This window comes from Brachycentrus maculatus, unplaced genomic scaffold (genome assembly GCF_059751285.1).
Source record: "Brachycentrus maculatus isolate JH-2025_06_01 unplaced genomic scaffold, ASM5975128v1 h1tg000061l, whole genome shotgun sequence".
In the NCBI taxonomy this organism is placed as follows: domain Eukaryota; kingdom Metazoa; phylum Arthropoda; class Insecta; order Trichoptera; family Brachycentridae; genus Brachycentrus; species Brachycentrus maculatus.
Genome location: NW_028280815.1, coordinates 1278116 through 1302374, shown reverse-complemented (window position 1 = coordinate 1302374; position 24259 = coordinate 1278116). Strand labels below are relative to the sequence as shown.

At 32.7% G+C, this 24259-nt stretch overlaps 2 protein-coding genes across 2 annotated transcripts; one reads left to right on the top strand and one right to left on the bottom strand.

Annotated features, from left to right (window-relative positions):
* Positions 1–311: 311 nt before the first annotated feature.
* LOC148311531 (sn-1-specific diacylglycerol lipase ABHD11-like) lies at positions 312–7467 on the bottom strand. The gene is made up of 3 exons (XM_088256535.1): positions 6946–7467; positions 5480–5847; positions 312–5055 (listed from the first exon to the last, which is right to left on the bottom strand). The coding sequence occupies exons 1-3, from the start codon at positions 7384–7386 to the stop codon at positions 4917–4919; spliced, it is 948 nt and encodes a 315-aa protein (XP_088112661.1). The 5' UTR covers positions 7387–7467; the 3' UTR covers positions 312–4916.
* A 1885-nt stretch (positions 7468–9352) lies between these two features.
* On the top strand, positions 9353–22337 carry LOC148311530 (phenoloxidase subunit 2-like). Its single transcript, XM_088256533.1, has 13 exons — positions 9353–9430; positions 10163–10282; positions 11698–11890; positions 12583–12691; positions 13305–13425; positions 13866–14077; positions 14465–14717; positions 15979–16131; positions 16225–16359; positions 17808–17989; positions 18655–18797; positions 19231–19448; positions 21938–22337. Exons 2-13 carry the CDS (start codon positions 10172–10174, stop codon positions 22163–22165), a joined length of 2058 nt encoding a protein of 685 aa, XP_088112659.1. The 5' UTR covers positions 9353–9430; positions 10163–10171; the 3' UTR covers positions 22166–22337.
* The last annotated feature ends 1922 nt before the right edge of the window (positions 22338–24259 follow it).

Here is a 24259-nt window from a genome sequence, read left to right as displayed (position 1 = left end):
TTCCTTTGTGTATTTAACGATCAAGATAAACACTGTTTCTACACGCTGCAGTGACCTATGCACCATTAAGTGCGGATAAAGGTTAGAAGTATGATAGACATATTCTATCTCTTTCACTGATAGTCATTAGTTACATTGTTGTAAGAAGAATGAAGGTATTCTAGTCACATCCTTATCAGTCTCGGTTAATTTTTCTGATAAATTAATCCTTCTTTTTTCTCTTTTTACCTTTTGGTAAGTCTTCTTATTTTTCTTATTCCATGTCTTTGTCCTTTACACGCACATTGTTAATATTTTATTGAATCCGCCGAGAGCCAACATTTAGACTCCTACATCTTGTAAAATAATAGGATAAAAAGAATAAACAAAACATAATAACAATAGGAAACAAATTTTTTCAGGGAAAATTTATTCTTTGAAATCACAATATTTTCCATACCGAAAAAGGTTGTTTTGTATACATTACAGTCTGGCATATCAAAAATCTACTAAGGTCATTGGTAAGTTGCATTCAAAGCTACATAATACAGCTGTGAAACATAAATTATTGTAGAATTAATAATTTACTGATTCAAAATAAGAAAAGAAAACTTTTAGAACAATCTTTTCGAATAACAATGAATGTTTGTATTTAAAGAACCCTTAACACTTGGCGGAGTGGCAGTGCCCTTTAAATTTATCAGCCCTTCGAGCCAGCCATCCTCTGGGCTAATTGTGTAATGATAACAATATATTGATCACTCCTTTCAACAACGTCATATATCAAAAAACATGATTTTTCAGGGGATCGTTTTTAAAGTTTAAAAATATAATACAATGCATTAAAAATAAATATCAAGCCACTTATTGAACTTTTTACTGTGCAACAGATCTTTTTAGGTAAAACCTGAATGTTTTTTCTCTATTTGAAAACATTTTGTATATTTAAAAAAATAATTAAACAATACCTTTTCTTCAAAGTGCAAAAACAACACTTTCTGCCCTGTAGTGGGTAAATATTAAGTTAAATATATGCCGCTTTTGCTTGGGATATAGTACATTTTCTGGGAATTTGGAAAACATGCAAAACTGGAATTTGTCAATTTTTGATACATGACGTTGTTGAAAGGAGTGAGCGATATATCAGAGGTTAAAAACTAATATCTCTCGTAATTTACCAAAACAATGTGTAAAGCTTCTAGACAATTTTCATTTGATTATAATCCAATAAATAGCTCGTAATAGTTCCAAATAATACCGGAGACTAGATGAACATGTTTTATGTGTGAGCGCCCACCTGATATTAATGACTAAAACACCTACTAATAAGTAATCAAACCAAAAAGTGTTCATGTATTTTTTTATTAAAAATTTTACAGTCTTAAAAAAAGGTATCATTCACAATGTATATGAATTATTGCCCAAAAATACATTTTTTAATAAATAATAGTAATAAAAAAAGGAAATTTGAGGCTGAAGAGTCAAAAAAAAATGGTAGCAAATAGTTAAAGATATACCATCCAAATAAAATATTTTAGAATGCTTTCTTTAATACAAACAAAGGTTCAACTCTACGATGTCAATTAAAAAAAATTCAAATCAGATTTTTAATTTAAAAAATTATGCTTTCACTTCTTAACGGATAATTTTGGCTGTTAAAAACATCGTAAAAGCAAGGTTCGTAAGAAGAGAGAAAATAATAATAAAGAAATAGGGTTATGTTAGAGAAGTTTTCAACATTGACATTAAAATGCTGTAAATAAAAATTATAGTTGACAAAAAAAAACCACAGAATATGGATAAAATATAGTCTGTTTCTGGATAAATTACATCAATTATACTAACACAAAATAATGTTTAATAGGTAAAAAAAATAGTGTATCATATTATAAGGTAATTTTTTTTACATACATAAATTATTGCTCTAAAAGACGACACAATTAACAATGGTAAATTTAGGTTTAAAAATAGGTAAAAAAAAACAATCAGTACATAACAGGTGTGTACCAAGTCACAGGTATTTTTTTTGTGAAAGACATTCATTCTACCACATCACATATACCGAATCACAGATATTTGTGAGTTTGCTAAAATTAAATAAACCTACTTATAATTTACGAGTAGAATTAAATTCACAGTGAATTACTTATTTTAAGTAAATATTTTAATAGGATGATACGTAGAGCTTCCAGTTTTTGATGGAAGTGCATGTTGACTGACATCTATGGGGATGGTGAAGTATTAACAACCATCAGCTGGTGCTTGCAAATAATTTACATTTGACAGCTGTAACCTTGATCTGTCATTTTTTGAGGTTATATATTTCAGATTCATCAAATTAAGTTAATCATTGGCCCTTAATTTGACAAATTCAACCATCTTATTAATATAAATGAAAAACATAATTTATAATTCTATTGAATTTATTGATTATCGTGATAGCTGCTTCGCCAGCGAGGATATAATCAAACTGTGCAAGATGAGACATCTGTTACATGAAAAAATCAGTAGAATTATATACTGTGCTTTCATTTACAAGTATAATACATTTCTTTTTACCCTATCTGCAGCCAAAAGTAGATAGGACGCCGCATTGGATCGACATAGTGTCAACTTTATTGTCAATTACATGAGCGTTTGGTGATCAGTCCTGTTCTCTAAAATTTTCAACATAAGAATGAAATATTTTATAATGGGATACAGATGACTTGAGTGAAGCAGTTCAGATTGAAAGATGAAGGACAATTAGAAGATTGGATAAAGAGAATGGAATAGACACTCGGGATTGCGTACCCAACCTTGCACTAGCATGTATAGGTTTTACAATTGAGCAGTAATATTGATAATAATTCAGTATTCAGTACATTAAAATTATAATAATTATTTTTAAACCAAAAATTATTCAAAATTTAAATGGCTACCATAAATAGTTGTATCTCTCTGTACATAGATGTCAGGCAAAACTGTTGATGTATTGAGGGGCGCTCCCTTGTGTTTTTGCAATGTTTTGAGTATTAACATAGTAAAGTATTTGTTATAAGAAAGAGTATTTATTGAATATTATATGGTAAGAGGGCAAAAACCAATGATTTTATAGTTTTTGACTTTTAATAAATAGTGAAATAAAGGCAGAATACTATTTATTCATAGATTAAATGTTTAAATCAAACACTGATTTTTGAGTCTATTAAGTTGTATTTATTGTAAAAACCACATTAAGAGATTTTTTTCTGACAATTGACCTTTTTCAAATGAATGCCATAACAAGGCAAAACAATTGTCACAAAAATTTATTTTTGTGTTTTTTTTACAATAAATACTTTTTAGTAGACTCAAAAAATCAGTGTTGGATTTTAAAATTTAATATATAAATTAAAACAGAATACTATTACTCATTCAGGTGTAAAATTCTTGAAAATATCTGCGTTTTTAATATAATTCTAGCAGACAGCGATTGCAAAATGCTGACTGTGGTCTGCTAGTATCACACCATTTTCATAAATTTTAAACACATAATTTATTGTTATAAAAGGCTAATTTTATGACCTAATGGGGTCATAGCTCTTAATATAATATTAATTGTACATCTAAATTTATCTTATACCACAATGAACTATGTACACACATAATGAAAACTATTTATATAAATAACTAAAATTTCCATCATGTTCATACTAAATATGATATAAGTTGAGACTTCATTACATTATATTAGGGTCATTTAATAAGTGTAATAAAAAATAAATATATAATACAATTTCATGATCCTCACCAAAACGTTACATTTCCATTTAAAATGATTTCAAGTAATCAGGAATTCTAGCTTGTAAAATCACACGTTTTGGTGCGATTTAATGAATTCATACTGTTTTAACAGACGATTGATCACGTTTTGTCACAACGTTAATTAAGATTTCGATAGAAAACAGTAAACAGAACAGATTTTCATTTAAAAGATTTTTTGTGCAATATTGAAAATATGTCTTTTTGGTGAGGACCTCCACATTTGATGACATGACAGTTGAATACCATCTTATTAAATAGTGTCATGTCAAATTTCTATCAGGGTTAACACGTTGATGTGCGCAATCACTAAAATAAAACTTCGTCAATGGCGAATTTCAGAAACCAGGCTTTTAATTGATGCCTCATGGACTACATTCTCCAGACTGACTTCTTCCTTCTTTTAGCTTAGAAATTTGACTCCGATTTTTTGCCTGGTTAGGTTGTCATCCCTGCTGTTCATCAAAAGCAATCTCTTGAAAAGCACTTTATCTATATAGATGTGAAATACAATTTAAAAAAGAATAAATATGTCAAAACATAAGTTAAGTAATGCTGTCAATTTTAGATACACATTTTTGAAACATGGCTGACAAAAACATTTAGTTTTCTAAGGGACGGAAATACCGCGAACCCCTCAAATTTAAATTATCCTGAGACATAAAATGCATATAATTGATTGATTTGGCATTAAGTTTGTGGAATAATATGATTTTAAAACACTGTTTTTTTATGGGATGAAAAAACCGGAAAGTCCTCAATTTAAATTATCTTGAGAAATAAACATGATGATTTAAATATATCACTTGTATAAGACCACTTTTGTGTTTATAAATGTAAACAGAATTACAATTCTTTTCATCAACAGTTTTGTATTTTCATCTTTAGTTCTCAAAACTAGTTGTGTTTATATTAACAATGTCAAAAGTTGTCTTATTTACGTATATTTAAAAATTATGTATTTTTTTAAATGGCAATTTTAATAATTTATACAAGCCTTTTTGGTTATCATAGTTATCAAATGACCCATGTATGATGTAGTTTAAAATTAATTAATAAAGATATTAAGTTTAGTCTCTCATACATCTCTTTCGAAGTTATCCTATACATAATTTGGCTATATTTTTTTCAGTTATCTAAACACAGCACTTAAGTCAATTTTTCAGTAGGAAGTTACAAACAACTTTCAGGAATTGCTCTGGTTTTTGACTATGAACCCAGTGACCAGCGCCTTCGATGAATACGAGGTCAGCTTTCGGAAACATGTTTTTTAGGTTAGGAAGTTCATCTCGCCTGTAAAAGTAAAAAATCAGTCAACATATTTGAGTTATCGAAATTTTAATGGTATGGTTCTTATAAAAGCATGAGTTTCATTATTGTTTTTTTTTGTGTTAGCTATGTGATTTTAAAGCTGTATGATAAAAATAAAAATGGTTTAATTCGGCATGACTAACTGGTTGCAATACTTATCAACAACGTAATGTTCAGGTTTTTTATACACAATTATAGAACTAAGAATATAAGTTCTCCTGAAAAATCAAGTTTTTTGATTTATGACATTCTTGAAAGGAGTGAGCGACATGCACCATTCGCGAACACTGCTTGATCAAAACAACATCTTAGATCTCGCATATCTCTCTTATCCTGGTGTTCCTTATTCTATCTCGTAGACTCTAGTCAGATATGCTAAATAAAATGTTGCAAAATTAAAACTCACCCAACATAATCAGACAGTCCCCCGGCAACAAACAGAGTAGAACCCGGATACTTGATATAGTTCAAATTTTTGGGAAAACCGGCTATGTTGGCCCGGAAATTCTTCTTCAGCACCGGTAGGTTGATTCTCCAAGTATACTCGTTGGAATCCGACTGCACCAAGTTGGTAATGATGAAGCTCCGGATGGAGACGTCTGTGACGACAGCGGACAGCTGGTCGTCGGCAGTTTTCCTCGCCTGGGAGAGTGGAATCCCTTTGGGTATGTTCACAACGTGCATCGCATCGAAGAGCTCGTCCATCGAGAAGATGTTGGGACTGGTCTTCAAGGGAGATATGTCACCAACGATGAGATTTGATACAAGGTCCGGCTGCGAAAGTAATATTCAATGGTTATAATTTAAAAATTGTCCCCCTCCGTAGTGGCCAGCACGCTGGGCTACCGTACTGGAGGTTCGATTGGAGGCTACCGTACTGGAGGTTCCCGGGTTCGACTCCCAGGGGGGGTTCAAATAAATATAAATGATTTTTTTAACTATGATATTTATTCAATAATACCCTGGACTGGTACCTGAAGCGGAGGGCTGATCACCTTTCCTTCATGTGTTGACGATCAAGAAAACACTGCGTTTTCATGATGCAGTGGCCTATCCACTGTCAGGTGCAGATAAGAGTTTAAAAAAATAATAATTTAAACCGAGAAAAACTTGGCACAATCAGGTATGTCAAATACTTGAAAACGGAAAGGTTAAGAGTCGAAATAATCGGCGGGTATGCATGAGGAGATGCATGAATGTGGAGGAGGCGAATAATGTTTGCAAAGACAGAGTGGTGTGGCGATTTATTCTCTCTGCCTACCCCTGCAGAAGCTGCGTGATGGTTGTTACTATTAATTATGTGTACTAACTGATGTGTTTTCATATTGGTGTCATTACAAGAATAATGCCGTTTTCCAAAATATATGAATTGAGGGAAACTTGGCACAATCAGGTATGTCAAATACTTGAAAGCGGCCGGGTCAGGAGTCCTAATAATCGTCGGGTATGTATGAGGAGATGCATGAATGTAGAAGAGGCAAAGAATGTTTGCAAAGACAGAGTGGTGTGGTGTTCGATTCTCTCTGCCTACCTCTGCGGAGAAGCGGCGAGATGGTTAGTTAGTTAGTTAGAAAAACAACATTGAGTTATACAATTTTGCGGCTATTTGGATAATGAATATCTCGCTAAAAGAAAGTGATTGAAAATCTGTGATTGTATATAATATGGGCCAGTTATAAGAATGCTTTGAGCCGTGTTGCGCCAAACAGCCGCAACTTGAGTTACGGCTAGTTGCCTTTACACATTAGTGTTGTGGAAATAAGGAAACAAAATAACAAAATAAGAAACACCCTTTGGTGACGATAAAGAAACAAAATGACAAAATACGAAACACCCTTTGGTGCAAATTAGGAAACAAAATAAATTGAATACCTGTATAAGAGCTAGTATCATAGCTGTTCTCCCGCCCATACTGTGGCCCAGCAGAGAGGTCTTAGGGATGTTCAGCTTCTTCATCAGGGCGATGACATCTTCGGCCATATGTCTGTAGGTATGTTCGTCAGAATGCGGGCTGTCTCCGTGGTTCCTCGCGTCGATGGCAATCACCTTCCTACCAGTGTTCTTGTGTATAGCCTTACTCATACTCGTCCAGTTGTTCTTAGACCCCAATAATCCGTGCAAAATTATCAAGGGAGGTAGCCCTTTATTTTCAGAAATAGCTGTTTCGTAAGACGCGTACGCAAGGTCGACCGTTTTAACGGGGGATGTTTCATTTTCTGTGTGTGTCGATAATGTCTTCGCTAAATTTCCGCTCAGACGGGAGATTTTCAAGGAATTGGTTATAATCGCACTGTAATTTTGGTATTTGATCATTTTGAAATAGGCTATGCACTGGGTTGATTTAGATTTAACATTGACGTGCCAGAAATGTCATTTTCAAAATAAGAACAAGGTTATTTTAATATCAGCTGATCGTAGCTGTCAAAATATAAATATTTTATTCTTTGTAAAGCTACTCAGTGCATGAAATAACTAGACACATGGCTAAATATTTGTTTAGTACTTACCTTTTTCTGTAAATATGGGGTAAAATGTAATATATAATTTAAAATATTCTTATTTTGAATGAAAAGTCGCATGCAATAATAAAATAAATTCAAATACCGTATCATTTTCGGGTACCTAGTAAAGTTTCATATATTTAAAACAAACATTTCTCAATTTTTTTATTGGTATAAGCTTGATACGATAATAAGGATGGCAATGAGGATAGCCTGGAATGACTGGTTGTGATTAGTAGCTTAAAGAGGAAAATAAGGATATGAAGATCCCCACACGATGGACCAATTAAGTTGGAATAGCAATAGGCACCTAAGTAGTTGGAACGCTACTTGCAACGCAGTCAAGGGATAACTTAAGAAGAGTCATTGCTTCGACAAGGATCACAGCCCTCAGTAATGAGGAATAAGAGGGAAAAGAAGACAGAAGAAGCAACTATGAGTGTCCTAGTGATTGCTGTTATTCTCCTTGTTCTCTCATATAACTTCTACTTCTTCTTGATTTCTTTTCTTGTATAGCAGTAATGTCCTTCACCCTGAGCATCTGCATTCACGTCATCCCGTAAAATATATTCCACTCCCAGATCCTTAAATCTGGAGCTCATGACTGATCACTTTTAATCAATGACTGACACCGTGGCATTATTTTGTAAATAACCACAAAGACAATTTTTATTGACAGTGAGTGATTAGACCACAAACCATTTTTTTTTATCAATTGATTTTTTTATCCTTTGTAATTTGTTTTCAAATAAAAAAAAAATTGTATGGGTGTATCCCTATTATACAGAACATAAACCACAGTTTATCTGTCTGCATAATTTAGTGGTTAACACATTTGGTTGCCATAACAGAGGTGATTTTTCACTCTGAAATGAATTTTATATCACCCTGGGATTGGATGGTACTTGAATCGCAGAACTGATCACTGATGTCTTCATGTAAATAACAATCAAGATGATACTGCGTCAATTTGATGCAATGCCTTATCCGCCATTGGGTGTAGTACCTGTGCACCAATTATTAATAGATTTTTAACTTCTTTAATCTATATATGTGCCCAAATAGTGCATAGGGCACCGCATTTCATTGACATGGTATTAACTGATTGTTCAACCACTTTAAAACTCTACATCACGATTACTGGTTTCGGAACAACCATTCCCTCATCAGGTTAACTAAAGTTCATAGTTGATAGTTTATAGTTTAAAATCTAAAGTTAACCCAATGAGGGAATGGTTATTTCGAAACCGATAATTGTGAAGTAAATTTTTCAAGTTGTATCATACGAAGTGAACGATGAATGATAAAAAGAATGTTATACTACCATACCACAAAGTTAACAATGGTTTTAAAATGCAAAATAAAGGTAAAAAATGAAGACGGGATATTCAATAGCCCGTAACTTAATTTTCTTTAACTTTTAAGGCAATTGAATTTTTTCTTCGAAATATATATATATGGTTTTGAAAAAAAAAAAAGCTATTGAAAGGTTAGATGTTAAAAAAAATAATAAGAATGTTCTTGAATACACATAATTTTTTTTTTATTCCAATACATATTCATCAAAAAGGCATGCATTTGGTCTCTTACTAATTCAGTATATTTGCAAGTACCCCCTTAAGAGTAAAATATTAATTTATGAATGATAACGAGAGTGTACTATATACCTATAAAAAATATAATCCTGCTTGTTTTTTATTATGAGGTTTTGCACTCGATAATCGTTTCCTCCTTCTGTGATAAGAACTATATATAAGACATTTAACAGATGTTTTTGTGGTTGATGGGTGCTTGTTATTTTTGAAGTACAGATCACTTTGTGATTCATGTGACTTTACAGAGTTTTACAAATACCCGTAAGTCCATTCCACTCAATTGTTTTATTAGACTATACTTTTATAAATCATGAAGTCGCTTCCGACGGATCTGGTATTTCTCAAATAATTTTGGTAACCAGAGGGTTTTAGTACTTCCTTATCTATATTTGTTCCCTGTATGGAGCAAATAGAGTCCATAAACTGCCTTCTGGCTTTTCTGTCGGCCGCCAGCTCCCTTGCATCCTTCCAAGTCAGGTCACCATTCCAAAGTTCAGCTGAGAACTGCCAACGATTGTCAGCTGTGGACGTCTTGTAAAAGAGCCAAGCTTGATGGCGGTTTTCATGAGGCATGCATATACATGGCCTGGCCAACTGAATTATCTTTTCTTGGCTTACCTGTATCACTACAAAAATGCTTACCTAATGGTTAAAACCCAACTAGTCTTCTTGATTCTAACAAACAGTACCATTAACACAATTTTTACGGTGTGCACATATTTGTGCATTTCACAAACTGTATGTCTAGGTGGTGCTCACATTTTTGTGCATTTTGGTTACCTTCAACTTCAAATACAAAAAACATATATTAAATATTTGATTTCTTATCATGTTCCTTTGTTGTGTAGTGGATAGACGTCACTATAATATAAAAAAATATTATTGATTATTTTCTGTCATATTGCTTGTGTCAAATTATATTTCTTTAACAAACTCCACCGTAACCAGTGTTTATATATTCTAATAATAAAAAAATTAACATAATTTTTACAGGCAACCAAAATGGCTGATGTGAAGAAGAGTATTCAACTGCTGTTTGATCGGCCCGGTGAGCTGTTGTTCATGCCCAAGGGCGAAGAGAATAGCGTGTTTGAAATAACTCCTGAGTTTCTGGTAGGCATGCAATTTAAGAAATACATGAAACATTACTATCCATAGAAAGTTCCAAAGAACCCTAACTGTTCATTATATCATCCCTTCTTTGGACATCTTTTCCATCAATTCCTTGCCTGATCATGCTCCCTGTGTCTTGCTTGTTTTCATAAATTTACAGATTCATGAATCTAATTACATATAGTGATGTATGTTGTCATTAATACTTCAAATCCTTCATTTTTAATGTCCATACCCTTTTTCCTGTATATTTCCACTAATTCATGTCTGTGTAAGCGCCCTTGAGGTAGCATTTTACGAAAAATTTGCTAAATAAATTATCCAACTTATTATTAGTATTAACTGATGATGAATTTCTACTGGTTTAACCTTTTTTGAGTTCGTACCTGGTGGGTGAACTAAGAGGCAGCTCCATCCCAGACAACAGTCAAGCAGCATCTGACCTTCCCACAGACTTTTTATTTTATTTTTAAATATATAATGGCGTTGCATATAAAATATATTGCTTTTGCCAATATCAAGTTAATTAAATAATATTACTTAATTATACAATATGATAGACTTATTATTAAACTTTAAATTAATTCCGTGCAATTTAAAAAAAATAACTAAAAGTTTGTAGATAATTGGGTTCCTGCTCGCCAGGATGAGATGGATATCTGTAGGGAGGAGGGAATAAGCAGGCATCAACTTTGGACTGGTGCCATTCTGTAGTGAGGGAATCAAAGAACGCGATGCTGTTGGCGGATTTTAACAGGCGCTGTTTTAGTAGTTGGAGACTTTATTTTTTTAATCGCCCTTGTATAATTTTAAATAAGAAGAAGACATGACAAGCGACTATCGCTTGTTGTCTTTCTCTCTTCTCATATTGTATATCTTGAGGTCAGTGGCGTGCACAGAGAATTGATTAGAGTAGGCAGTAGAGGTAGGTAGTATGGTAAGCTAGTACTACTTACTAGGGTAGGTAGTAACGTAGGGTAGGTACTGGTTGCGTTTTTATATGTTATGCAGGTAAGTTAGGATAGGCGCTGCTTTTCTGCTTATATGGGCGTTTGTGCACTACACGGAATTTTCCGTCCGGCATGTCAGTCGGCGTTTTAAAACAATGATTGGCTTGGATTGGCTTGTGCTTTTGTCCATCTTTCTTGGAATCGGTACTCTTGATCGGTGCGTGAACACCTTGCGTGTAAATTCGATCATGCCAAACTGTCATAGTCGCTTTCATTTTTCTAAACCGGACTACCGGACAGTAAAATTCTGTGTAGTGCACAAACACCCTATGGAATGCACGCACCTGCTTGAGATAGATATTTGAAATTCTATTGGGAGTTAACAAACCTTGTATTGGTAAATGTGCATCATGATTAATGTGTGCAAGTGCACAAAATATAATCATTTTATGTTATTTCTTGTAGACCAACCGGTATGCGGATCTCGGGATTGCGTTAAGCAATCGATTTGGTGAAGATGCGTCCAACAAGATTCCTTTGAAGTCAGTAGCGATGCCGGATCTCACGGTACCTGCGATGCTTCCCAGAGATGCCAATTTCTCCCTCTTTATACCAAAGCACCAGATTTATGCAAGGGAACTCATCGGAATCTTTATGTGTAAATACGATTTGAATAACAATATTTTTTAAAAAGATATTCATAAATAATAAAGTTGATTCTATGAAGATTTTGTCCCTATTAATTCTTTTAAATAGAATTTTTTTATTACATTTCATTTCTCAATGGTACATTATTTGATTTTCACGTGGTATAATATAATTTGTATATTAAAAGCATTGTTTACTTTGTGGTATGGTAATACATATAAAACTCTTGTTATCATTCATAATTCACTTTGTGTAATACCACTTAAAACATTACTTCATGACTACTGGTTTCGGAACAACTATGCTATCATCAAATCTACTTTTGACCTGATAATGGAATGATTTTTCCGAACCCAGCATTCATGAAGTAGTGTTTTAAGTGGTATTGCATAAAGTGAACGTTGAATAATAAGGTGAGTGTTATTTTAATTTAATTAATATTTTTTTAAATGGCTGGCAAAATAAGATTAAGAGTAGGAAATCACTAATTTACGTGAATTTGAATTTCCACATCTTGATATCTATTTTTTTTGTTATTAATAATCAACTGATCTAATTTGAAGCATTTAAAATAATTTAAAAACCACAGCAACATTTATGCATTGGAAGTCTTAAAAAACAAAGTAGAGCTATTAATGTTATTGAAATATTTAGAACAAATAAAAAAAATAGATCTATTAATGTAATTACATATTCTTACAGCTGTGCCGGAAAATCAACTAGATGATTTTTTGTCTATTTGTGCCATATGTAAAGACAGAGTCAACCCAAAACTTTTCAATTATTGTCTCTCTGTTGCATTGCTACACAGGTAATTATATTTTTCTACAACTGTTTTACACCATCAAATTTATCAAACTTTTCTAACCCATGATGTTTATTAACTTTTCTAACCCATGATGTTTATTAAATAAATATTACTTAGAAAACATCTTGGAAATAAAATATAATCATTCCAATGTACTTTTGTATTAACAAAATGATATTTTTGTCTGAGACTTAGTCAAAGTTACTTTTAAATTGTATGACTGGTTAAATTCCATGAGTCATTAATATATATTCTATATGTTTTGTAATGGAGTCTAGGGTTGGAATTACAGTGACAAGATAACACTCTTTTTTAGTTGCCTTAATTTTAATATTTATTAGTTGTCCAAGAAAATTATCCTTGCCTATTACTTACAAGGATTTATAGCATATTCAGTTTAAATATCTTTAAAATGATGGTTAATGTGTATAGTAAATAATAAATGACTAAGGTTGATCCCTAAAAACAATACAATAGATACCATACAATACAATAGATACAATGGATTCAATATCTTATATCAATCAAGATTTGTCACATAGTTTATTTATTTGTCTCATTCATCTTGCCACTTCAAGTATGTACATAGTAGAGTATATTAATAATTGTATTTCAGGCCAGATACAAAAGACATTCCTTTAGCTAACTTCGTGGAGACCTTTCCAGCAGAATTTGTAGACTCTGCAGCATTTCAAGAAGCAAGAGAAGTCAGCAAGGTTGTTCCAGCACCATTACGAGTAAGGAAGAGAATCAGTAGCTCATATTAGTCATGACTGAGTCTAAAAATATTGGTTATCGAGAGGCAATGGAGTGTATTGTATAACTCCCAAATGGACAAAACCCAAATTGTGAACAAACATTTGGATGTTGAGATATCAATTTAACAAAATATAACTCCTAAGTGTACTTGATCCACATTTGTGAACAAAGATTTGCATTTTGAGATATCAATTATAACTTCTAAATGGACAAAACCCACATTTGTGAACAAGGATTTGCATTTTGAGGTGTCAATATAACTCCTAAGTGAACAAAACCCACATTTGTGAACAAAAATTTGCATATTGAGATATCAATATAAAAATATAACTTCTAAAACCTTTGTGAAAGATTTGAACATACTTGGAATTTCAGTGAGTTTTTTTTTACTAACTTTTGTTGTATATAAATCTTTCAGACTCCAATAATTATCCCAAAAGACTTCACAGCCACAGACTTGGAGCAGGAGCACCGTCTGGCCTACTTTCGCGAGGATATCGGCATCAACCTCCACCACTGGCACTGGCATCTCGTGTACCCCTTCGACGCCCCGGACAATATGCGCTATATTGTGGACAAGAACAGGCGGGGAGAACTGTTCTACTACATGCACCAGCAGATAGTCGCGAGGTGGGTTTACAATTATAATATACTGCCAAAAATGTAACTAACTAACTAACGTTTACGGGACTTCTCTGCGGGGAACGGCCGAGAGAATTAAAAGCGAAAGCACTTATCAAAATGAACATGGGTGATTTTCACTCTCATATTTATTTCATATCACTCTGGACTGGTAACAGAAGCGCAGGGCTGATCACCTTGCCTTCACGCAATTAAAGATCAAGATGACGCTGCGTAGCTACAATGCAGTGCCCTATGCACCATTGGGTGCGGATAAGAGTGAAACTCACCCATGTTTATTTTGACTCCCCTAGGAATCGAGCACATTTTATCAAACTATTGTAGAAATCCATCCGTAATTTATGTACATAACTTACCATTTCATTTAACTTCAAGGTATAACAATGAGCGGCTCTGTAATAACCTGCAACGTGTGAAGCGGTTCAACAATTTCCGTGAACCTATTCTGGAAGGCTACTATCCTAAACTGGACAGTCTTACCAGCCGGCGAGCCTGGGTGCCTCGCCAGCCAGGAATCGCTTGGCAGGACCTCAACAGGGAGGTGGACGGGATCAAGGTCAGCGTCAGCGATATAGAGAACTGGAGGGACAGGATCGAGGAAGCCATCAGCTCCGGGATGGTGCAAAAGGTAACATTGCTGTTCCCTTTGGGGTGCAGTTAATTTAGAACCGGTCACAAACTCGAAAGGAATGGAAATATATTTCCTTCTATTTAATACAAGGGTGGCCAACCACGCGCTATTACGTGCGGCTCGCGGTTAAGTATGACGATTTAAAAAAATTATTATATATTTTATAATGTATTTAAGTTATTAAAACTAATCAAGTTTCTGTAATTACATGAAATGCATACGCGTATATTCTGGTGAAAAGAAACCAAATCTGGCACTGAGTGGCTATTGATTTATTGGTTTAAATAAATAAAATTTATAATATTGTTTAATTTTTGTGTCCTAATTTATAATTTTGATTGTTAAAATTTATAAAAATGTTTATTACTACATTCTTTGTTTGTTTAATGTGTGTTTTCTTCTCACATCTGGTTGTAGTAATATTTTTTTCACATTTATTCTGATTACTTCAGCATTGTAATTATTTATAATATTTTTAATTAATGGTTTACTTAGTAAATACCACTATTTCTTAAAATCTACTGTGACACGTGTTTCGATGCATTCCGCATCATTTTACGGTGTTTGAAAATGATGCGGAATGCATCGAAACACGTGTCACAGTAGATTTTAAGAAATAGTGGTATTTACTAAGTAAAACATTAATTAAAAATGGATAGATTTTACCACAAAGTGACTGCCGAATCAATTAATGAAATTATTTATAATGCTTACAAAAAAATCAATAAGTATGAAATTCGTTGTAATGTATTCTTTTAATTATTACTGTCTGTATGCGGCCCTTAGGAAAATTTTAGGTCATCGATGCGGCCCAGGATGCAATTTGGGTTGGCCAGGCCTGATTTAACACACTGGTTATAACGAAACAACAATCCTTATTCTCCATAACTGTGACACACTCGCCTGCAAACAAAGTCATATCCTTGGAGGACCACTACTGGACTCCGAGAAGGTGAAACTCCTACCACCAAGACAGGTCGTGAGCTACATGACTTATGGAGGTCTTGAGAGTGAGCCATGATACTGAGGGAGATCACAATAGACCTAATATGGTCGCAGTGACATAAGGATGTAAGATCCAGTGACGCAGTGACGCAGGGATGTAAGATCCCTTGACCTTCTAATAATTAAAAAAAAAAACACATTGGCCATGGTAAAGTTTGTTAAAGAAATGTAATTTGACAGACATTGCGGTAATAAGCAATCTCAAAATTAAATATAAATTCTGCACCAAACATATTCATTTGTATTCTTCCAGGCAGATGGGACCACTCAGAAACTGAACATTGATACTCTGGGTAACATGATAGAATCTAGCATCATTAACCCCAACAGAGCTTATTATGGACAACTTCACAACTATGGACATCTGTTTACTGCCTATGTACACGATCCCAATCACCAGTATTTGGTGAGTTCTAGTAACAGTGCAGTTTGAGTAACATTTGGCAGCAACTTTTTATAGTGGGATATATATTCTTTACGATTTCTTTAAACCTTCCAGGAAACAAATGGTGTGATGGCTGATGAAGGAATCACTATGAGGGATCCGTTCTTCTACCGTTGGCACGGTCAGATAGATTATTTCTTCCAAAAGTTCAAAGGTTCTCCATTTGTGCAACCATATTCTCGAGCAATGGTAAATCCTTTTAAATGACTAAAAACCAACAAACTAACTATCCACTACGACGCAGGGGTAGGCAGGGAGAATAGAATGTCACACCAATCAGTCTTTACAAACAATTTTCGCCTCTTACACATTATTCGCCGAATATTTGAACTCCTGACCTGACCGCTTTCAATTATTTGACATACATGATGTTAAGTTTTCTTCCGTCTTCCTCTATTCCTTTTCCCAACTACATTAGCTTCATAAATTTATTTTACCGTTCTTTCCTCACTCGTTCGCTCCACATGTTCAAATCCAAACATAACTTTCTAAATTTTATCGATAATGCTTATCTCAGCTTTGAATTCTTTCCTTCACCATTCAAACATCTATCATACATCATTTTGCCGCACAATCGTCAAAGGGTACAAAACGATATAATTAATTAGAAAATATGTGATTTTAAATGGATGAGGGCATGATATACATATATAGGGAGTAAAGATCTGATTAATCTCTGCAAGGAATGTGGGTATGTTGCCGACAGTGGAGAAAACAACATCCGGTAACTGTCTGAATACACACGTAGTCTGTCAATGGTCATTCGAGATTAGTCTCTCCTTAAAAGCAGTCACTCACTTAGAGCTACTATTAATTTATATTGCTCACTCCTTTCAAGAACCTCATAAATAAAAAAACTTGATTTTTCAGGAGAATGTTTTTAAAGTTTAAAAATATAATACAATGTATTTTATTTATTGTTTCGGCATTAACTTTGTGGTAAGACATGTTACATGTTACAGTGGCCAGTACGGCAAATAAGGCAAGTTACAAGTTACATGTTCTTTGTGGTAAGACATGTTACATGTTACAGTGGCCAGTACGGCAAATAAGGCAAGTTATTATACAGACCTGAATGATGGAAGTTTAACTTCTGAAACATGTAGTCTATAATAAAACTCAAGTGGTAAAAAACAAGTGTTTTCTTTAATCATTAATACAATGTATTAAAAATAAATATCAAGCCACTTATTGAACTTTTTACTGTGCAACAGATCTTTTTAGGTAAAAGGTTTTTTCTCTATTTGAAAAGTATGTAGTTTATTTAAAAACAATAATTAAACAATACCTTTTCTTCAAAATGCAAAAACAACACTTTCTGCCTTGTAGCGGGTAAATATTAAGTTAAAAATATGCCCCTTTTGCTGGGATATAGTAAATTTTCTGGGCATTCCGAAAACATGCACAACTGAAAATTGACGATTTTTTATTTATGACGTTCTTGAAAGGAGTGAGTGATATATAGAATAAACTAAAGTCAAAGAACACACAATCTTTTACGGATATCCTTCCACCGCATGAACCAACAACAATCTCTTTTTGTATATTTTTTTTACAAGGTCAAACTTTTAACAGGAACACTTAAGAATACCGCCATACTGCTAACTAATTTTGAAAACCAAAATATTTATTTACAGCTCATGAATCCAAATGTGACTGTCACATCCATCCAAGTAACTGATGATCTTGGAGCCAACACACTGCACACTTACTGGATGCAGAGTGATGTGGACTTGTCCAGGGGTTTGGACTTCGCGGAGCGAGGGGGTTCTGTATATGTCCGCTTTACCCATCTGAATCATCGCCCTTTCACCTACAAGTAAGAGTTTTAATAAATTTAAAAAATTAGACACCTGAATAATACTACTTATTGAGTTTAATTTCATTACACATGGCTAGTTTCGAAAATTTTGAAATAATCAACACGTCATTCTACAAAGTCAATGCCGAAAAATTTACATAAAAAATAATCATAGCAGACTATGTTGATCAACCGTTGGATATATATCTCACCCCACGCCTTCTCCATTCCATTCAATTTTGTGCCTTTCTCATTCATCAATTTAAACCTTTAAGCCTTGTCCATTCATCTTTTCAACTTGTGTGTAATGTCTTCTACAAGAGAGATAAAATGCAATTCATAGCTTATTGTCAACGTTTTTTCTTTCTTTTACACTTTGTAGGGTATAATTTCCGCCTCATTCATCACGTCCGCCTCCGTAGTGTAATTGTCAGCACGCTAGGCTACCGTTCTGGAGGTCCCGGGTTCGATTCCCAGGGGGGCTCAAATAAATATGTTCAAGTGATTTTTTCACTCTGATATTTCCCGCAAATGATTTGTTAATAAACAGTTTATTTTTTGTGACAATCATCAGTAGTCTAACTCCGTTGGTGAGATATACCATACATTAAATAACAGAGACTATTATACATCAAAGATTCTTATAAAAAGGTTTCAAATAAATATTGTACATTTCTTTTTAGCATCAATGTGAATAACACTGGTCCTGCCAAGCGTGGTACTGTCCGCATCTTCATTGCCCCGAAGACGGACGAAAGGGGACTCCCGTGGAGTCTCACTGAACAGAGACTGTTGATGATTGAGCTAGACAGATTTGTCACAGAATGTAAGTTAACATTGGTCATACTCAAAATCCTTGAATGAACTATTTATAAGTAACTGCTTTTTACATCTGAGCATACAAGAAATTGATCGTTCAAGAACAATCTGGTTTTGATGATCCGTTTATAAACATTGTTGAGTGACTGGATCCCAATTTTGAGTGAATCTTATGCGTAAATGTTGACCTGTCCACCCTTTAAATGATTCACAGCTACAATTCACTGTTTTTTTACTGATTGATCTCAAAAAATACACCCTCATAGGCACCATTTGTCTAACGAAAAACTCATTGTTCAATCGATCTAGTTTTAGTAAAGATCTTACTTACCTATACAGCAAAATTACACTACGATAAACACTTTAATGGTCAAACAATTGGAGAAGGTGTAAGCGATACATGTCACAATCTGTTAATTTCCATTAATCTTTGTTTCTAGTGAAAGCTGGGCAGAATACCATCACAAGACGTTCCGATGAGTCATCAGTGACCATTCCTTTTGAGAGGACCTTCCGATCTATTCCTGCTGGTAATAGAACTGATGAATTCAACTTTTGTGGCTGTGGTTGGCCACAACACATGCTCATTCCTAAGGGAACTAGCACAGGAGCTGCCTATGAACTTTTCGTCATGGTTTCTAACTATGATCATGATAAGGTAAGATTAGTAATTATATGGACCATGTATGGGACGGCCAATGCATTGCCAGTGCAGAAAGGCATTCTGGCTAGTATAATGGTATTTAACTTACTGGCTAGGAATGCACATTTACAACAACCTAAAGATATAGAGAGTAGGTACTGACAGTTCTTAATTAAAAAAAAAAAAAGCTTGCTTTCTTTCTAATTTTATGCATTGGCAACAAAAATTTATGAGAAAAGAAGATGGCGGAATAATTGAATAGATTATTTTATAAAACAAAACAAATGAAATAAAAATATATTATAAAAATATAGTTTTGTTTTATGAATAAAAAATACAAAAAGTCCCGATAAACTGCTAATGAAGCAGTTTGTCATTGGGTTTTTAAAGTAATTGTTTTTTCAAAGTATAAACAATGAGTATAATATATGTTTATAATAAATATATATATATATATATATATATGTATATATATATATATATATATATATATATATATATATATATATATATATATATATATATATATATATATATATATATATATATATATATATATATATATATATATACATATATATAAATATATATATATATATATATATATATATATATATATATATATATATATATATATATATATATATATATATATATATATATATATATATATATATATATATATATATATATATATATATATATATATATATATATATATATATATATATATATATATATATATATATATATATATATATATATATATATATATATATATATATATATATATATATATATATATATATATATATATATATATATATATATATATATATATATATATATATATATATATATATATATATATATACATATATATATATTTATTATAAACATATATTATACTCATTGTTTATACTTTGAAAAAACAATTACTTTAAAAACCCAATGACATATATATATGTATACATATATATATATATATATATATATAAATACATAAATATATATATATATATATATATATATATATATATATATATATATATATATATATATATATATATATATATATATATATATATATATATATGTATACATATATATATATATATATATATATAATACATAAATATATATATATATATATATATATATATATATATATATATATATATATATATATATATATATATATATATATATATATATATATATATATATATTGTTTTCTAGAAGCATGTGTGCAGTAATTATACGGGATTGCAAAGCATTGATATGTTATATTGATCGTTAATGTAATTTACAGGGAGATATACATAAATATTAGGGTGAAAAATCATATCTATTTTCTTACCCCTATGGAATTGAACCCAGAACATTCAGCCCAGTAGTTAGCTACCAGGCTGAAACTATTTATTTGTTGCTAAAAAACTAAAAAATATTTATTTGTTGCTTTAGAAAATTATCCTTGCCTTTTATGTACAATGATTTATAGCATATTCAGTTTATATGATTTAAAAATGATGGTGGATGTGTATAGTCAATAACAAATGAATAAGGTTGATCCCTAAAAACAATACAATAGACACAATGGATTCAATATCTTATATCAATCAAGATTTGTCACACAGCTCATTCATTTGTCTTATTCTTCTTGTCATATTTTCTAAATAAGACACCACTAAATCTTTATGTCCTATTATCTCATAAATTTTTGTCAACTGCATACCTTCATTGAACATTATACAGTGGTACCTCGACATATGAGTTTAATTCGTTCCGCAACCTTGCTCGTATCTTGAACTACTCATATCTCAAAGCAAATTTCCCCATACAAAACAATTGAACTACCATTAGTCCGTTCCAACCTCCAAAATGTCACCCCCAGTTATTTTTGTAACGTGGTTTTGAATAATAAAAACGTATTTATAAATATCAAATATTTATTGCACAAAAACAAAAAAGAGAATGTAAAGAAATAAATTAGATATCCTCACTGGTCTTTACCTTTTTTGCTACATTTTTCTCGCTTTCACCTGTAGGCCGTTTAGAAAAAAACATGTCCAAGGAGGTTTGTTTCTTCCTCCCTCTCAGAATGTTCCGGAAATGAGTTGGGCAAGTGTCATTAAAAAGGTCAGATGCACGACCTGTTGCAACTTTTTCTGGGTGTTTTTTTCGAACCGAACTCGTATCTCGAATTTCGCTCGTAACTAAAAGCAAAAAATCACTTGCTCGTCGGCTCGTATCTCGAAAAACTCGTATGTTGGGGCACTCGTATGTCGAGGTACCACTGTATTTCCAATTTCAATCTTTCTTTTTAAAAAATTGGACATACCCACAGTAAGTGAGGTGACATCTTGTGATGACGTCTCATCACATTCACAAGTAGAGTTTTGTCTAATTATAATTTTCTATTTCAATTATTAAATCTAGTTTTTCCAACATTTCTTTATTATTATATTTTAATATTTCGGTTTTTAATTTTTCTTTTTTTGCAGGTGGATCAGAGCATCGATGGCATTTCTTGCGCTGATGCCTCCAGCTTTTGCGGCATCCGGGATCGCCTTTATCCGGACAAAAGATCTATGGGATACCCTTTTGACAGGCCTCCGAATACTAATTTTCCTACCCTGGCCGACTTCCAGCAACCAAACATGGCCATACAAGATGTCGTGATTCAATTCCAGGATGTTACTGAACCCAACCCGAGAAATGCAATGCCTTAAACAACTGACCTGTTTTCCAACCTAACCTACATATAATATTTTACTAATGAACACTAACCTAACCTAAATTTAATCTTAAATTTCAATTTCTATTTCAATTTATTAAAAAATGAATATATATACATTACAAACTAATATTTAAGGCGTATACATTAAAAAAACAAATTAAAAAGTAAGCAAGAAGATTCTTGTTAAATGTGTAGAAGAATCCCGCTTCGGAAGACTCCTTCGGACACATGAAACAGATCAATATCCAATGTGATATTGTTCAACATAGCGGTAGCTCTTCCTACAGGCATAACCATCGGCAGGTTGGTCCTGTGTATAGGAAAGTGAAATAATCTATGCTGACGCTGTCTTAGGTAACTATCGGGAACATACAGACCAATGCTCCGGATAATTTCAGGATTATGAAATATGAGCTATGCAATAGATGTGAGTTGTTTGTGAATGGCCCAATCATTATGATCTCTTGATTTGCATTGATCACTGCCTGATTGATACCTAGATCCTAATTATGAGTGAATAATATTCACCATAGTAATATCATTTATTATATCGACACTGGATTTATACAACCGGTATTTAAAATAAATATTAGTGATTTTACACTTTTGTTCGCCTCCGTAGTGTAATGGTCAGCACGCTTGGCTACCGTTCTGGAGGTCCCGGGTTCGATTCCCAGGGGGGGTCAAATAAATATAAGTGATTTTTACACTGCAATATTTATTCAATATTGCCCTGGACTGGTACCTGAAGCGGAGGGCTGATCACCTTTCCTTCATGTGTAAACGATTGAGATAATACTGCGTTTATATGAAGCAGTGCCCTATGCACCATTTGGGGTGCGGATAAGGGTATTATTATTATTATTATTACACTATAGTATTTATTAAATATAACCCTGGTCCTTGAAGCGCAGGAGTGATCACCTTTCCTGCATGCAAGTACGATCAAGATAACGCTGTGTAAGTACGCTGTAGTACCCTATGCACCATTGGGTGCAGATAAGGGTTAGAAGAAGAAGATTTAACAAGTGTAATTTAAATTGAAAATGTATTATTTTATATTGAAAATGATTCTTACTTGTAAAGGCATGTATTTTTTAATTAAAATAAAAATGTGTTTATGATAAGTGATAGTATTTTATTTTTACTTTTAATAAAGATAAATGGTTTTAAATAAAAATAAAAACAATATGTATAATAAAATTTATGGGTAACAATAAAAACATCCAAACATATTTTGTTTTATTACATTATTCTTTTATTATTTTAATTATTTTTTTATTTTATTATTATTATTATTATTTAATTTTTTTTTAATATTATTTTTTGACATCTCATCAAAGATGAAGAAGAATATGGAAGTCTGGGCATTTACGGGGCTGACGACCGTCATCAGCTGGTTTAAGTGATCACTTTACACACGTGTAACATTCACCAATTCTACCCATTATTGACAACCACACTACTCAAATTCTTGGAAGTTCTTTATACATGAACCAATTTAGAAACCTTGTTCTTGAATCACTAGAACTTCACTAGAGACATCTATTGGTGAGATGTAAAGAAGCTTTTTATTAAGCAGAAACTCTTATATTAGTTCTTATATTATGGACACACTCAAAATGTTGTACATTATTCTTATTTTGCTATCTTATAATAGCCTCCATAGTGTAGTGGTTAGTAGATCTGGTTACCATGCTGGAGGTCCTGGGTTCCATCCTCAGAGGGACCAAAATAAATAAAAGTGTCTTTTTCATCCTTATATTTGTTAGCTTGTATGATTCTTCTCTCGGTGATCCAGAGACTGGCAATGTATTCTGATATTACATAGCCTTGGCCAGCTTGCGGGATCCCAGGGCAAGCAAAGTGAAGCAGAGGAAACAAGTTCATCCAAGGTTGTAGGTCCTATAACCTAAGGAGGAGGAGAGCTGACCCCAACAGTCTACATAGACAATAAGTTGCGATGGAGCCAGGAAGAAAAAGAGATTTGTTTAATATTGCCTTGATTATTTTTTGACATCTCTTCAAAGATGAAGAAGAATATGGAAGTCTGGGCATTTACGGCGCTGACGACCGTCATAGGCTG